At 42.6% G+C, this 17925-nt stretch overlaps 1 protein-coding gene across 17 annotated transcripts in view; it reads right to left on the bottom strand.

The window, feature by feature from the left end:
- The window catches only part of nrxn1a (neurexin 1a), a 177317-nt gene extending 159708 nt beyond the window's left edge, over positions 1–17609 (bottom strand). For 5 of the 17 annotated variants that reach the window (XM_072456744.1, XM_072456739.1, XM_072456745.1 and 2 more), the window contains exons 1-3: positions 16341–17609; positions 1557–1574; positions 1063–1092 (exon numbers count right to left, since the gene is read on the bottom strand). In XM_072456744.1, the coding sequence (XP_072312845.1) occupies positions 1063–1092; positions 1557–1574; positions 16341–17073 (781 nt within the window). In that variant the 5' untranslated portion in view covers positions 17074–17609. The remainder of the gene's footprint in view (positions 1–1062; positions 1093–1556; positions 1575–16340) is intronic. The other 12 variants (XM_072456735.1, XM_072456736.1, XM_072456738.1 and 9 more) reach the window with 4 other exon arrangements.
- Between the last annotated feature and the right edge of the window lie 316 nt (positions 17610–17925).

Genomic DNA, 17925 nt, shown 5'->3' with positions numbered 1-17925 from the left:
CGCCCCATCCCCCCCATCCCCGCCCCCCAAGAGAACGCGATGGTCGTGGCGTTGCGGCGGAAGTGTCTCTCTGGCGACCGAAATGTCTCAAAAAGGCTAAATTAAGTGATGATTTATGCGCGTTTACGAGGAGAAACGCTTCAAATGAAAACTAAAATCGTACTAAATCTTCAAATGTTGTCTATTATTAGCTATTATTATCTTGCACCCAAATTGAATGTTGAATTTGTATTATATTTTGGGTGATTTTTCATATTTGACTAGTTCCCATTTGGCAAGTTATAGTCAAAACGTTGCTAAAATCACAGTGCATTTTGTTTCAATCGTTAATTATTTGGACATTTCATTTAAATTAGTCACAGTTGCCACCTGAAATGTCCAAAGAGGTTTTCACATTATAAAGAATGTAAATAATCTAATAAAAAAGAACGTCATTATTGTGGCTTTGTGGCAGAAATGTCTCAAAAATGCCAAATTATGTGATGATTTATATGCGCTTAAGAGTTAAAATAAAATATCATATTAAATCTTCAAATATTGTCTATTATTTTCAGTCAATCTGGCACCCAAATTGAATGTTGAATTTGTATTATATTTTGGGTGATTTTTCATATTTGACTAGGTCCCATTTGGCAAGTTACAGTCAAAACGTTGCTAAAATCACAGTGCATTTCGTTTCAATCGTTAATTATTTGGACATTTCATTTAAATTAGTCACAGTTGCCACCTGAAATGTCCAAAGAGGTTTTCACATATGTTAAAGAATGTAAATAATTGAATAAAACAAAGAGGAATTGTAAAATATCTGCTAGAATTAGGCGCAAAAACACATCAAAACGTCCTATAATTGACAAAGAAAGCGACTAACCTTTTGCAGTGCCTAGAGAGACAACTTCCAGCCGCGCCGAGTGAAAATGTGGTGGTGGGGGGGGGGGGGGACTGTGGGGGGAAGTGTTGGGATTTTGTGTCGTTTTTCTGGGGAGTGAGGGGTGAGTTTTGGGGGTAAAGAGTGATGGCAGAGCAGTGGACAACAGGAAGAGGAAGTTAAAGAGTAGCTCATACCTTGGTCGCCAATCATCAGGTGTGCCAGACCTTAAAGGAAGACAAGAGCACAGTCAGCACAGCAAGGAACCATGGGAAGTGTAGTTTTTGTACGTTTTCGTCTTTCCTTTTTTTTTTTTTTCACTACGTTCATGCTTTTTTTTCTCCTTTTTTTTTTCTATATATATGCGCATGTATGGAAAAAACCTGTCCCACTTACTCATCCTAGGCAGACGTCCAAAAACAAATACTTTTTTTTAAAGTTTAGCAAGTCAAATAGAGGATGAATTCATGTGTGATTTGTTTTACTTACCGATTTTCAGCATCGAAATTAACAAACACGCACAGACCAGCATCGATTTCCAACATAACATCACAAAATACGTTCTAATGTTACGTTTAACAGTAGCAAAGGCAATGCATGACTACACTGTGTTGGTAAAAGTTGTAATACATCGGTGGTTAGCGTAGATACATATATATTTAGGGGGAGAGAGAGCGAGAGAGTGACCTACCTGGGGTGTAGATGTGCTCTGAGGGAGGGGGAGGGGCGAGCCGGAGCCGAGCGAGGAGGAGAGAGAGACAGACATTCGTTAACATGCATGCTCAGCCCTTGCGCTTTCACCGACCGGTTACTTACTGTACATGCACAAACCGTCCGTGTTACCAAGGAAACAGACATGCAAAAAGAGGACACTATGGAGAAATAAATGTAAAAGAAATATAGTAAAAATAGATAAAAAACATGCAGAAAATAACTACATTCATACAGTACAACAGTGTTATTGGTCTGTGGGAAAAGAGGCCTTAGGGGTGCAACGGTACAGTTAAAATGTAGTTCCTCAAACTCATTTTATTCATTTATTTAGCTATTTTATTGTATTTGTTGTATTGTAATGTATTGTATTGTATTTATTCATTTAATTCATTGATTCATATTATTAATTTTATTCATTTTATTCATTTATTTAGCTATTTTATTGTATTGTATTTATGTATTTTATGTATTTTATTTATTTTATTTATTTTATTTATTTTATTTATTTTATTTATTTTATTTATTTTATTTATTTTATTTATTTTATTTATTTTATTTATTTTATTTATTTTATTTTGAGTGAGTCAATACAGACAAATAAGAGAGTAAAACAAAGAATTTGGTTTCTTATTTTAGCTCGAGCTCTGTCTTAAATTAAGGCATAAATCTAATTTTCAAATTTCTAGTTTTTTGTTGTTGTTTTTTAGCTTCCTTTCAATTACAAAATACAATAATACATTCTGTTCTATTAAGTGCAGGAAAAAACATCAACATAATAATCTTTGTACTGAAAATTGGCCGAACATCCTGAATATTAAATAAGCAAAGCCACATTTTAGCCTTTGTAATTGTATTTATTTGAAATAAGGACATAATAATGAACATCTGTTGTAGTTTAAACACGCCAGATCTTTTCCATCTGTAATTCATTCTCATTTAAAGGTGCTCGATATCGATTTTGATACAACAATGAGAATTGATGCTGTTATTTAAGTCAACGTTTAAAAAATAGAACAATAGACTGACATTTTCATTACAAAATATTAGTACTTAGTGTTCTTGCTTGAATTACTTCAATAATTGAGTGTTTATTATTATTATTTTTGTCTTATGTTATTTTATTTTTATTTTTTCTTTCTATTCCTTATTAAGAATATGAGAGGTTTTGTCTTTAAGAGTTTTGTTTATAAGAGTTTTTCTACTGAGAGTTTTTCTAAAGCTTCCTGTAAGTTATCTGTTCTTTTACTTCTGTACCTACTTGCGTTGCAACACCGAAATTTCCCCAGTGTGTGGACAAATAAAGGCTTATCTTATCTAATTAGTGCCGATTAATCCATCTCAGGAAAGGTCACATTTTGTCCTGTTTATGTTTTTTTTTTATATATATTAACCAATACTAGTACAATATAGTATATACTGTGGATACTAGCTGCAGTAAGTGGCATTTCCTCCACCATTACAGTTACATTGGCACAAAAGCGTGTATGTTTAAGTTTGTTTACACTATTTACATTACTTTTATCTCTCAATACGACCTCAACAGTTTTACTTTACACCCTTTTCAGAATCAGAATAGGTTTATTGCAGGTTTTTTGTGTGTGTTCCTGATGTTCTCGTACCGTTGCGCCCCCTGACAAGAGACCGCGACGGGCTCCACCCTCCACACGGCGGGGGCGGGGCCACTCCTACCTGCACGTTAGGATTCAAGCGTCGTTCACCCCTCGACTTACCTTGGAGCCTCTTCCTTTCCTCTCCCACGAGCCCCCCGGAAAACATAAAGCATGCGACGCACAACATCCACGACCGCGCACACACACACACAACCGTTCTTTCTTCTCCCCCCATTCTCTCTCTCTTTCTCTCGCACTCAGACTATGACAAGTTATAACGATGGGCTGAAAACGTGGATGGATTAGCAGTGCAGGGGAGACAAAGGGGCATGCATGATTCATAACTGTAAATGCGGAGTGTGTGTGGCGTTCAAAGTGGAGTTGCGTGAGAGTCCTGTGTGTCTGGACGCTTCTGCCGCCGCTAATGTATGGCAATTAGTCTGGCCACTGCACGCAAACAACGTAGGCTACCTGTGCGGGGAAAGGCAATCGGGCAAAGGCAATAAACAGCTAATTGCACCACTGATTTGCGACATTGATTTATTATTTTCAATGCAAAGGCAAAACGAGCTGAGAAAAATGTGCCCTGACCTGTTTAAACTATTAAAAAAACCATAGCATTATCTGTGAAAAACACATTTATTAAAATTACAATAAAGTTTAATCAATGCTTAAATTCACCGCCAAAAAAATAAATACACGTGCGGTTTTTATTTAATATTTTTTTCATATTGATCATTCATTTTTCACGGCATCATATTCTTATCACCATGGTTGAAATGTATAAGTATGAATAAAGATTATAACACGCTAAACCCTTATTAATTTAGTCTAAACGTTGTGATCTGTAGTAATAAAAGTGTTACATTAATATAGGGGAAATCAGTGGCTTTTCTAATTAGCTTTTTATCATTTACTGACGTTGATTATTCATTTTTCACAGTAATATGATCTTTAACTATGAATAATAAACTAAAAATGATAATAAACACATACTAATTGCGCCTAAAGTTTGTAATTTGTAATAAGAATTAGCATTACATTAGCATAGCAGTGGGAAACTGTTGGCCTTTGCTAATTACCATTCCACAAAGCTAACAAGCTAACCATCCCCATACAACTCCACTTCAAAACACAAGAACAATCGTTTTAAATGTGCGTTGGAGGTTGTTAATTGTGAGGTTATCGTGTATTCTGTCTGTGTGCTTTGTTTCCATGTTGTGTGCTAATCTTGCGCTCGTAGCGTGGCAGAAAACAGGTGGCGCTATTAGCATGCTAGCCGCGCTATGCCCTCAAGGACGACACTAGCCGAGCCGAGGCTAACGAGCCCGGTTCAGAGTGGCTTCACCGCGGGGCACCGACTGTCACATCTGGAGCGAACAATTCAGCTCAAACTAAGCACGCAAAAGACCGGATAAGATCATACATGAACCGAACCAGGAACGAACCAGGACCGAACCAGGACCGAACCAGGAACGAACCAGGAACGAACCAGGAACGAACCAGGACCGAACCAGGAACGAACCAGGAACGAACCAGGACCGAACCAGGAACGAACCAGGACCGAACCAGGAACGAACCAGGACCGAACCAGGAACGAACCAGGACCGAACCAGGAACGAACCAGGAACGAACTAGGACCGAACCAGGACCGAACCAGGAACGAACCAGGACCGAACCAGGAACGAACCAGGACCGAACCAGGAACGAACCAGGACCAAACCAGGAACGAACCAGGAACGAACTAGGACCGAACCAGGTACGAACCAGGACCGAACCAGGACCGAACTAGGACCAAACCAGGACCGAACCAGGAACGAACCAGGACCGAACCAGGAACGAACCAGGACCGAACCAGGAACGAACCAGGACCGAACCAGGAACGAACCAGGAACGAACTAGGACCGAACCAGGACCGAACCAGGAACGAACCAGGACCGAACCAGGAACGAACCAGGACCGAACCAGGAACGAACCAGGACCAAACCAGGAACGAACCAGGAACGAACTAGGACCGAACCAGGTACGAACCAGGACCGAACCAGGACCGAACTAGGACCAAACCAGGACCGAACCAGGAACGAACCAGGACCGAACCAGGACCGAACCAGGAACGAACCAGGACCGAACCAGGAACGAACCAGGACCGAACCAGGAACGAACCAGGACCGAACCAGGAACGAACCAGGAACGAACTAGGACCGAACCAGGACCGAACCAGGACCGAACCAGGACCAAACCAGGACCGAACTAGGACCAAACCAGGACCGAACCAGGAACGAACCAGGACCGAACCAGGAACGAACCAGGACCGAACCAGGAACGAACCAGGACCGAACCAGGAACGAACCAGGACCAAACCAGGAACGAACCAGGAACGAACTAGGACCGAACCAGGTACGAACCAGGACCAAACCAGGACCGAACTAGGAGCAAACCAGGACTGAACCAGGACCGAACCAGGAACGAACCAGGAACGAACCAGGACCGAACCAGGACCGAACCAGGAACGAACCAGGACCGAACCAGGAACGAACCAGGACCGAACCAGGAACGAACCAGGACCAAACCAGGAACGAACCAGGAACGAACTAGGACCGAACCAGGTACGAACCAGGACCGAACCAGGACCGAACCAGGACCGAACCAGGACCGAACTAGGACCAAACCAGGACCGAACCAGGAACGAACCAGGACCGAACTAGGACCGAACCAGGTACGAACCAGGACCGAACCAGGAATGAACCAGGACCGAACCAGGAACGAACCAGGAACGAACTAGGACCGAACCAGGACCGAACCAGGAACGAACCAGGACCAAACCAGGACCGAACTAGGACCAAACCAGGACCGAACCAGGAACGAACCAGGACCGAACCAGGAACGAACCAGGACCGAACCAGGAACGAACCAGGAACGAACCAGGAACGAACCAGGACCGAACCAGGAACGAACCAGGACCGAACCAGGACCGAACCAGGAACGAACCAGGACCGAACCAGGACCGAACCAGGAACGAACCAGGAACGAACCAGGACCGAACCAGGACCGAACCAGGAACGAACCAGGACCGAACCAGGAACGAACCAGGACCGAACCAGGAACGAACCAGGACCAAACCAGGAACGAACCAGGAACGAACTAGGACCGAACCAGGTACGAACCAGGACCGAACCAGGACCGAACCAGGACCGAACCAGGACCGAACTAGGACCAAACCAGGACCGAACCAGGAACGAACCAGGACCGAACTAGGACCGAACCAGGTACGAACCAGGACCGAACCAGGAATGAACCAGGACCGAACCAGGAACGAACCAGGAACGAACTAGGACCGAACCAGGACCGAACCAGGAACGAACCAGGACCAAACCAGGACCGAACTAGGACCGAACCAGGACCGAACCAGGAACGAACCAGGACCGAACCAGGAACGAACCAGGACCGAACCAGGAACGAACCAGGAACGAACCAGGAACGAACCAGGAACGAACCAGGACCGAACCAGGAACGAACCAGGACCGAACCAGGACCGAACCAGGAACGAACCAGGACCGAACCAGGACCGAACCAGGAACGAACCAGGACCGAACCAGGACCGAACCAGGAACGAACCAGGACCGAACCAGGACCGAACCAGGAACGAACCAGGAACGAACTAGGACCGAACCAGGACCGAACCAGGAACGAACCAGGACCAAACCAGGACCGAACTAGGACCAAACCAGGACCGAACCAGGAACGAACCAGGAACGAACCAGGAACGAACCAGGAACGAACCAGGACCGAACCAGGACCGAACCAGGAACGAACCAGGAACGAACTAGGACCGAACCAGGACCGAACCAGGAACGAACCAGGACCAAACCAGGACCGAACTAGGACCAAACCAGGACCGAACCAGGAACGAACCAGGACCGAACCAGGAACGAACCAGGACCGAACCAGGAACGAACCAGGAACGAACCAGGAACGAACCAGGAACGAACCAGGACCGAACCAGGAACGAACCAGGAACGAACCAGGACCAAACCAGGACCGAACCAGGACCGAACCAGGAACGAACCAGGAACGAACTAGGACCGAACCAGGACCGAACCAGGAACGAACCAGGACCAAACCAGGACCGAACTAGGACCAAACCAGGACCGAACCAGGAACGAACCAGGACCGAACCAGGAACGAACCAAGACCGAACCAGGAACGAACCAGGAACGAACCAGGAACGAACCAGGAACGAACCAGGACCGAACCAGGAACGAACCAGGAACGAACCAGGACCAAACCAGGACCGAACTAGGACCAAACCAGGACCGAACCAGGAACGAACCAGGACCGAACCAGGTACGAACCAGAACTGAACAAGGACCCAACCAGGACCAAAGTAGGACCGAACCAGGACTGAACATGAACAAATGTGAAGACTAGATAAACGTGTTCCTTGCCTGCATTTTTGAGTGAGTCCTTTCTAAAACTACTACTTCCTGTCATTTCTGTCATAAACACTTTGAATTTGAACAATCGTCACCTTTAAATAATCAGAATCAACTTAAAACTTCCACAGAAAACCATTTAATACATCTTAACTCCAGCTATTCTCTTCCCAACAATCGCCTGCTTTTTCATCCACCTTAGCGAGCGGCACACTTATTAAAAAGTAATATCCTCACGCTTAGATTTGAAAAAAAACTATATATTGTTTTAGAAGAGGTAGATCATTAGTGCGCTTGGAAGAAGTGGTAAATGTGAATAAAAACTCGCGCGGACAACATCAAAATGCTAATTTTTTCCGCTTTCACCGAGGCCCAAAAGGATGTGTTTTTACCTGCAGCAAAGCACCTTCATTTCATACTATGTTAAAGATTCATAGAGGAGTTTGAGCCTTTTTTAATTTCATCTTCTCCCAGCTATATTTCTTTTGGTACGAGGTTGCCGGGTTCAGCAGAACAGCATCATTTCACGGAAGGAAAAAAAAGTGACTCAGCCAACGCTCGCTGAAATAAACAGGCGGCGAAATATATTACTTCTGCACTTCAAGGCGACATCAAGGAGAGCGCAGCTTACTAACAAGGACGGATTCTGGGTAGGAGACGAGAACGCCTTAAATGTAGTGACCTTGGGGTTAAAAACGACACGACTTTAGCCTGTAAGCGACGTCAAAGTTTAATTTCCGTTGGGTCACATTTTTTCAACGATGTTGAGAAATCTATTCGCTTTCTTTTCTGACAAGCGTTGAAATTGCAATCGGATTAGTTTGAATTATTGATTATACTTTGCTATTGGAGCTAATTGTAGGACTAGTACGGGAATTTGACTTGAGAATATGTTTGTAGAGGTCTAAACTGCTGAGTTAGCGCTACATTTTTGCATTCCTGATACTGAGCAATGGATACAAGATACTTACTGTATATTTATTAGATTTAAGACGCGAATACTTTCTCCATTTTTACCAGACTTGATATTGACTAATTTGGATCAGTTCTGATTACATTCCAAACGACAAATAATGTAAAATTCATGTTGAAATTCTACATATTCGGCTATGTATTTACTGCTTTTGCGATAGTTGTTGTGATCCTGTGTTTTGGTTTTATTGCCGAAAAAGCTAATTATATACATTATAAGGTTGTCAAAATGATCAATACCTAAGTACTAATTGATACTACAACTAGCATGGAAACGAGATATTCTTTGGAACAAATATTGATATAATACTGGGTGAAAAAAGCACATAAACAGGACAAAATTGGACCTTTTGTAAATACCGTATTTTCCGGGTTATAAATCGCACCTTTTAACATAGTTTTGGCCGGGCTGCGACTTATATGTGATATTATTCGTTATTTTCACACCGACAACCACAAGAGGGCGCTCTAGGCTCTGAGCGACGCAGAAGAAGAATCAGCACTTCCTCTTCCTCTGGAGTTTGTGGAGTTGTTTAGAAGTGACACAGAGGAAGAAGAATTCAATGGATTTAGTGATTTGGGGTAAAACTGATGCTTTGGTAAACTTGTTAGCATGTTCTTTATGCTATAGTTATCTGAATAACTGTTCATATGTTACGCTAACATACCAGACACTTACCACAGTTCTGTCTGTGCATCATGTAGCTGAAGGTGTTAGCGTTAGCATACGTACACCTATTCACCATGTTCTCTAATCTGTTCCAAAAAATGTGATTTATATATGTTTTTTTCTTCTGTATTATGCATTTTTTTAGGCTGATGCGACTTATAATCCGGAAAATACAGTCGTTTTTTGAAAGTCAGAGCTAGAATCAAATCCCATGGTAACAGAACTATCCATTTGTGTTGAAAAAAACATGATATTATCTGTGTTTTGTTACTCTGGAGTTTGAAATATTAATAGAATCCCGTGTAATCTGGTGCCGTACATCGAAAGCCTGGTCAAGTCAATCGCTCGGCGCACTTTCCACTCGAAGACACGATTCTCCCTCGATGTTTCCACGCCGACACAACACGACTTACATTATTTACTACGAGCAGTTTTTCCACAGCGCTCCACGTCGTCCTCGATCGACTCGCAGCTAATGCAAGAATCAAAAGACTCGAGACTTGTTGCCGCTTCGGAGTCTTTTCATCATTATCTTTCCCAATAAACCCGTGCTATTTGCTGCTCCTCCGAAGAGAAATCAACACAAAAAACCTGCTGCACCTGGCGAAAATGGACTCGATCTTTCAAAATAAAGGCGCTTCTTCTCGTCACTAAAACATTTGAGGGCCAAAAAGACATTTACCTACTACCTACGTCGCTCATAGTAACAAAATAATTCAAAACGCTGATGAAAGACGGCCATTTTGAGACCTCCACCGACAACTAACACCAAGGTGGAACCAAAAAAAAAAGGAGATGTTGCACCTTCAGAAACACTCACACTGGAAATAACAGTTCATTTTCAGGAATAATGAATGGTTATTTAGAGTAGAAAGACTAAAGTAGCCTCTTGCCACAGTGGGGATTTTAAAAGCCTACTATTCAGCCTTCACGGTGGTTTTACTTTTGTTTTATTCGCTCCGTGTATGCAGTATTCCGGCTGGAGTAAAGTACTATATAGTTCAAAACAAACAAAGAAAAATACAGTAAAGTAACAAAACCTGAACGCTGCAGTTTGCGTCAGAGGACAATGTTTTGGAAAGCAGTGCACTTCAACTATGCTGCTAATGTACTGCTAACGTCTTTTCACGGCATAAATAGATCATGGTTTATTCGATGACTCGTAAAGTTGACGATTATCGAGCTGCGATCAATCGATTAACACATTTTAAACACGTCTGGGAGGCATAACATTTGAACGAAGCTGTCGTTTAATCGTAGAACTAGTACGAGAATTCGACGCATTTGAGAATATGTTTGTAGCGGTCTAAACTGCTGATTTAGCGCTTAATTTTTTACATAATAAGACGGAATATTTTACCGTTTGTGTCTTATAATTGCAGCATATGCGATTGGCTTATTGCAACTACTGACATTATGTTGCATTCCTGATACTGAGCAATGAATACAAGGTACTTACTGTATATTTATTGACATGTATACTTTCTCCATTTTTACCAGACTTGAGATTGAAAAGTTTGGATCAGTTCTGATTAAGATTAAATCCATAAATAATGTAAAATTCATGTAGAAATTGTACATATTTGCCTACGTATTTACTGCTTTTGCGATAGATGTTGTGATCTTGTGTTTAGTTTTATTGCAGTTTGCTTTCCTTACTTTTACTTTTACTCTGGCCGATGCTTCTAATTGTTTGTCTATTTTAACGTGAGTAATCTGATTTCTTTCTGACTGACGAGGACGAGACGAAAGTGCAAGAGAAAATGTTAAAGATTGATTGACTTTGTCTCCCAAATGCAACAGCGACGCTATAAATCCATGAATGAACTGAAATGTGTCAGCGGGTTTTTTGGGGATTATCAGATTTCTTCTGGGCAAAAGTCAGATCCAATTACTGGATTATCTGTTATCTGATTTGCTTTGGGTCATGTGTCCACTGGCAAGAGCCAAAAGGGCAAAATGACTAAATGATTAAAGGTTAAAGGTGGAACACTGCTGGACAAATGAGGGATTACAGCGACTTAAATCATTAAAGGTACAATGTGTAACCTTTCTAAAGGGGGGGTCCATCACCTGTTTGTCTCCATGGCGATGCTTTTGTAACTCTGTCGCAGTAAAAAAATTAAAAGGTGTGATATATTTGGCATAGAAAATCACACAATAAACAGTTTTAATATTGAAACGACTTCATGCCACAGCACGACAATCCTGCCACTACATTTATGTACTTCATTTGTATTATTATGAGTAGTGAAAGCAAAGAAAAGCAAAGAAAAGCAAAAGAAAAGGAAAGAAAAGCAATGAAAAGCAAAGAAAAGCAAAAGAAAAGCAAAAGAAAAGCAAAATAAAATTAAAGAAAAGTAAAGAAAAGCTACATATGATAAACACTGACGCCCTAAAACATCATCTCTCATTTATGGAATTAAAAGTTAGTGTGGCATTACATTTTCTATCGCCATGGAGACAAGAAAGTTACAGGCCGGCTCTGTGGGGAGGTGAGTCTGTTCACTGTAAGTTTTTCAAGGTATATTTGAGCAAGAAAAACGCCTTTATTTGTGAAAAAAGTGACATATACTGGCAGTTTTGGACCCTGCACCACCAGATATTACGTAGTTTACAGCAAACCGTCCTCGTACAATACAGTACTTTCACTGACTAAAGACTACACCTGAGAGGATTTATGGCATTATAAAAAAGCACGGATAGCTTTAAATTCAAGACTAATGGGCATTTTACTCGCAATCAAACCGAAAGGGTGATATCAGCTGTCGCGATGATCAAATGGAATAGGCTGCAGTTATTCAGTTAATGGAATTGTAAACAGGAACAACGCTTGATAGATCTCTATAATGTTCTGAAATACATTGGATTCTTGCATTGGTGCATATTTCGGTTGTTTAAAATGTGCAGCGTGGGCTCGGGATGATCGATACAGCTATTTACGATGACTAAACAACAATGAAATCCTTATATATTTCTTTTAATATACCTTGTCTGATAGATCACGTTTCCTCCTTCCTATGTGATCTGTTTTGGAAAATTAAACTTTCTATAAGATAAAGTGCAGTTAATGTGACATGAACAGCCAGATAAAAAGCACTTTGAGCTTCACTTCTAGGGAGGATTAGATTTAAGACTTGATTTTAAGACTTCTACAACTGTGAACATTCTAGTATGGTTATATTGTGATCTCAGTTATACCAATTATGAATTGACTGAACAATCTCTAGTGTGGACTGAGTTTTTAAAACTAAAAATCGCACATTTTTATCACGGTTCATAAAAATACCAATTTAATTTTTTTCCTTTCAAAAAACACTTTTACAAACAAGTTTTTATTTTTCTTACGGCTTCTGTCTTTGCTTATCTCTCTCATTTTATTTATTTTATATACTTTATATACTTTCATTTATTTCACTTATTTCATTTATTCATCCCTTACGTAAACTTTGCCTCCCGAAACCTTAAAACTACCAAATATAACATATTTAAAACTTGAACTTATATTGATAAATAGTTTCCCGAGCCAAAGGCGTTTCCACAGCCGGGTGGGTGGGTGGGTGGGATGAGGCGTCTGCTTTCAGTGGAGAAAACAAATTAAAGAAATGATTGAAAGGTCTAAACCGAGGCAATACTCGAATGTCAATTTGCATTAGGAGCCAGTGTTTAGTCTGCGTTGCACATGGCAGCCAATCAGCTCTGTTAACTTATCCAAATCTAAACACAAATGTATGCTAGAGTTAAATATGTATCAACAGAAAGCAGCTTGCACGAAAACCATGAAAATGTCCACTGCTAAGATCACATCGTTTTCATCCAGACTGGCTTTCGAAAATACACCAAAAATCCCCAAAAACGAATAAAAAACTAAATTTAAGTCGATTGTCAAAGGCTGAAAGTGTTTTGATTGTAGAAAGTCCTCTGCAAAGAACGGTTGGTTTATTGTTCTGCTGTACCAGACGTTTAGACCGCTGCATCAGTTTTGTCTTGTTTACGAGTTCATATTTTGGTCTTTTCACAAATATTAGAGTTGTTTACGCGTCTAAATAAATCGCAAATCGAATCTCAGTCGCGACAATTTGATTTTTTCCCCTCTCGAAACCGTCCGGTCAAAACAATCGATTTTTGAAGCCGTCGCTAGCATAACATAACGTAGCATTTGATTTTTGACGATAAACAGCAACAAACCAGGAAAGGCTTTTCAAAAATCACAATAAAATCTTCCGCATTAGCTCGATTAAACAATTTTGAGTGAACACAATGTCACTTTTAACCTATTCTACTTCCTTTTTCGCCTGCTACGTGTCCAAAATCTGTACCTTCTCAAGCACAAGCATCACAATTATCATACTATATTAGCTTTATTCAAGTTATTTTTTGTATTTCCATCAAATATAAAGGACCCGAAGCTCTTCTCCCTCACACATTTTTCTCTTTGCTTTGGGCCGATGAAAAGATCAGACCATGAACTGTGTATTTTTGTGATTTTTGTTCATTTTAGGAGAATATGCGGACGCTGAAATAAATATGAGTTAATAAGTAAACGTCGAGCCGCAACAAACGATTATTTTAGCAAGTCAAGCTATTATTTATTTTGTACATTGAGGCTTTTTAATACAATATCAACCAAATAAAGGTTTAAATGTGGCGACTGAAGGCTTCAAGGCAGAGAAAATGTACAAATAAAGTGTATTATTGATGGAAAATCTGAAACTGTCTATTCTTTTTTTGCCTTTCTGTTTGTTGTAAAAAGTCTTTTCATGTGTGTTTAATATTCAGTTTAGTCAAGATAAAACTAATGATTGTCCAAATATGACCATTTATCATCATCATCATTATTATTATTATTATTTTTAATATTTATTATTAAACTTTTTATTATTCATTATTATAATTCGTATTTTTTTTCTTCTTCATTTTAATTATTCATTCTTATTATTTTTTTTCTTATTATTATTATTATTTATTATTATTATCATCATTCTTCATTTAAAAAAAAATGTATTACCGTATTTTCCGGACTATAAGTTGCACCTTTTTTCATCGTTTTGGCCGGGGTGCGACTTATACTTATATTTATACTTATATACTTATACTCCGGAGCGACTTATATGTGATATTATTTGTTATTTTCACACTTGCAACTGCATTTCATACTCCAGTGCAACTTATATATGTTTTTTTCTTCTCTATTATGCATTTTTTGGCTGGTGCGACTTATAGTCCAGAAAATACGGTATCATTTATATTATTATTATTGACTAGTCACAATGACTCGATGAATGCAGCACTAACCAAATGCATTACAGAAGGAGTTAAAACTAGCAGGTTGTGTACATGCTCATGGAAAGATCTGTTTAAATTCCACGTTCCTGTTGAATCTTTCACTCTTTACACTCAGACGACGCGTGTGAACTAACCACTGCGCTTGGCTTTCCTCCCAATTAAAAGCCAGCAGGGAGCCGCAGCGGCCTCGAGAACGTCTGTCTGTGTGGTCGTCCCTACTGGCCTGGTCTCCATGGTAACAGAAGCCACCTCGCTGTCCATTAACGCTACGTCTGTCTGCTGTAGTCTTGAGGTTTGATACTCGATACTGACGTCACAATGTTGTTTTGGCTTTTGTTCTATTATTGCAGTAGAATGCAGTCGTTTTCATTTAATCTTATACTATCAGTACCGAAAGAAAATCTATATATTTTCATGTTAATTGCTCGTTTCTATCAGACAGTTCATTATAACTAACAAGGAGCCAAATCTATTCCATATTCTCACATAAATCCAACACGTCGACTCGCAAACTATTTGGGAAAGGTCCAACTTCATCCTGCAGTATACGTATCGATACTTGTGCAAATAGTTCGCTTTGATGACGTTTTAGTTGATTCTTTTTGACAATCTGAGGCCGAACGATGAACATTTGAACCTAAAACTGGAATAACAACTGCTAATTTCATCCAAGAATCCAGTGCGTTTCAGTTTGCCGAAGTCTAAACTAATCGTATAAAAAGAAAGTACGGCGTTTGTTTTCAGAGGCAACCACGTTCTCTGCCTCTGCGACGTACTCGTTAGATTGTTTTGCGGCTCGGCTCCGCGGCGTGGGGGTGGGTGGCTCAAATAAGGGGCGTGGCGGACAGGTCGGCGCTCTGACGGATGACGGCTGCCCGGGCCGTTCCTTTCCCATCGCTGACGTTTGGGAAGAAAGTGTTTGTGTCGTCCGCCGCTTCAGAAATCAATATCTCACTGTGCGGAGCTGAAAAGGATCCGCGTCCCGTCCAGAAGGAGGAGGCGAAGTACAGTGGTCCAAAGAGCTATTGATTAAAGATGCAGATTTGCTGTTTAAATTAACTCGAGCAAATCTTGAGGACAGAGGCAGCCAAGCGAGCCCAGGCATTTGCTGCATCATTGTGCTTCTATTATATGATCTAGTCTATTAACCAGGTGCATTATAAAGTATGTTGATATTTGTTTTGAACAGGTTGCCGTTTAGGAGTAATTGTGAATTAGAAGAAACAAAAATATTCCTCTTGAAAGGTTAAATAGTATTTAAATGATTACTTTGTATATCACCGCACAACTATACAGCCATTCCAGAAGAAAAAAAAGGAGTATATAAATACTGCAGTTGAATCAAATCAATGGTGCACGCTTCATTTCAACACAGAATGTATGATATGTGTGAAGGCCGTCTAAAAATCAATGTAAATCTATGAACACAGGCAGCCAGGTGTCAGCCACGTAACAGCCACTGACTTCAGCCTCTTAGCATTCTTCCAATTAAAGCCTCTCATCACGAGCCAAGCAGCACATCCCTATTGATCCACACCAGTGTTTAGCTTTAGCCGCAGATCCACGACATACCACCAGGGCCTCGCGGGCCTTGAGCTTGGCCTAAACCGTGTTGCGGTGTCTGTCAGAGCTCTTCATTAGAGTGAGTGTAGGTGAGGCTTCTCTGCAGGTGCATGTTTGATTAACACTGTGATGATGGTTTCCATGTGTCGCTCTGTGTGAGCGCTGACGCCTGGAGCGTCTGTGTCTGCCTTAAAATGGAGGTGTGATGGTCGTGGGTCGGGCCTTACCTTCGCTGCAGTCGTTGCCTTGGTAACCGGTGTCGGAGCAGTCGCACACGGCCTGGTCATTGACCACGCTGCAGACCCCTCCGTTCTGGCACTGGTGGTCTGGGCCGCAACCCGTCGTCACGGTGACGCCCTCGGAGCTGTCGAGAGTCGCCATCGTCCCGTTGACGCTCAGCGCCGTGATCCAGCCGCGGAAAGGCGGTTGCTCCCGGACCGAGGCGGAGGTGAGGCGCAGGGGCGAGGAGTGCAGCTCCGCCGTGATCCCGCCCACAAACGTGGGACTAAACACCGTCATATCTCTCCTCTTACTCTTCACCTCCGCCCAGCCCTCCAGCCGCCCGTCCACTTCCAGAGACGTGTTCCTCCAGTCCCGTTTGATGCGTACAGCGTGCCAATGGCCGTCGCTCACGGCAACGCCGGACTGCAGCTCGGCCGGCTCGGCGCAGAAGATGGAGAAGCGCAGGCGCAGATGCCCGTGCAGCAGCAGCAGCTCCAGGAAGTCACAGAAGCCCTCGTCGTCCAGGTACAGCAGCAGGCCCTCCTGACTGTGAGTCCGCAGACTGAAGCTCAGCACGCTCTCGCAGCACGCATTCCACACCGGAAACCGCCCCCACTGGCTGGACACCCCTCCGAACTCCAGCACTTCGCCCTGGGCATGGCCCCCCACGCTGCATAGGCACAACCCCAGGAAGAGCAGCGGGGCAGCCGCCCAAACGCACACCGCCATGGCACTCATAAGTTCCTCTCAATCTCACACACACAAGGCTAGAGCTGGGCCGCGTCGCCAGGCCTACAGCTCATGGTGACACTGCAGACGATCAGAGGAGCTGTGGTTCTGTGGGACGTCCGGAGATACAGGTGGTCACTGCAGAGGTTCTTAGCTCAGGCAGGGCATCGTCTTCAGCCAGTGTAATCTACAGTCTAACTCCAGCTCTCATTCATTCTTCATGAGCCCTGCGCCGCTCCAGGTGTGTGTCTGTGTGGACATGTGTCTCAGAGTTAGATATGTGACAAATTGGATGTGAACTCCATCTTTGTGCCCTAGATAGGGCCTTATCCCCCATGCAGCCAACTCCCCACGGAGCGCCTCTATGTGCTGTGTGTCTCACACAGTGGTAATGGAGAGAAATGACGCTGTCATAGCAGCCCTCCTCCTCCCTGTGTTAGTGGGGCAGATTTAGAGCGCGTGTGGGCAAATATGTGTGTGTCACTGAGGTGTATCTCACTGCCGCGTCATCACTCTCTCCAGCGACCTACAGAGAAACAGAGACAGCACAATCAGCCAGGGTCACACACACACTCCCCCTCACAAATATGAGGCCCTCAAAACACCAGAGCAAACTATCCCTCACACGGGGCTCTGATCACGAGCCAGTGCACAGCAGAGACAAGTGCACCGCACCAGCAGCGCGAGCTCCCATCATGCAGCAGGACATTCTATAAAGTGGAAAACCAAACCTCGTCTCCACCGTGAGCCGTATGCAGACGCGGGGAGCGCGCGTCGCGGGGTTCGCAGCGGTGAAAGTGCGGCTCCTGCGGGCTGCGGCGCGGTAATCGGCGGTAAAGCTGCAGTTTGTGTGGGCTCCGC

This window comes from Eucyclogobius newberryi, unplaced genomic scaffold, assembly GCF_026437365.1.
Source record: "Eucyclogobius newberryi isolate DKJ021-1_F unplaced genomic scaffold, fEucNew1.0.hap1 SCAF_20, whole genome shotgun sequence".
NCBI lineage: Eukaryota > Metazoa > Chordata > Actinopteri > Gobiiformes > Gobiidae > Eucyclogobius > Eucyclogobius newberryi.
The sequence above is the reverse complement of the archived record's forward strand: the minus strand, read 5'-3'. Positions and strand labels throughout refer to the sequence as shown.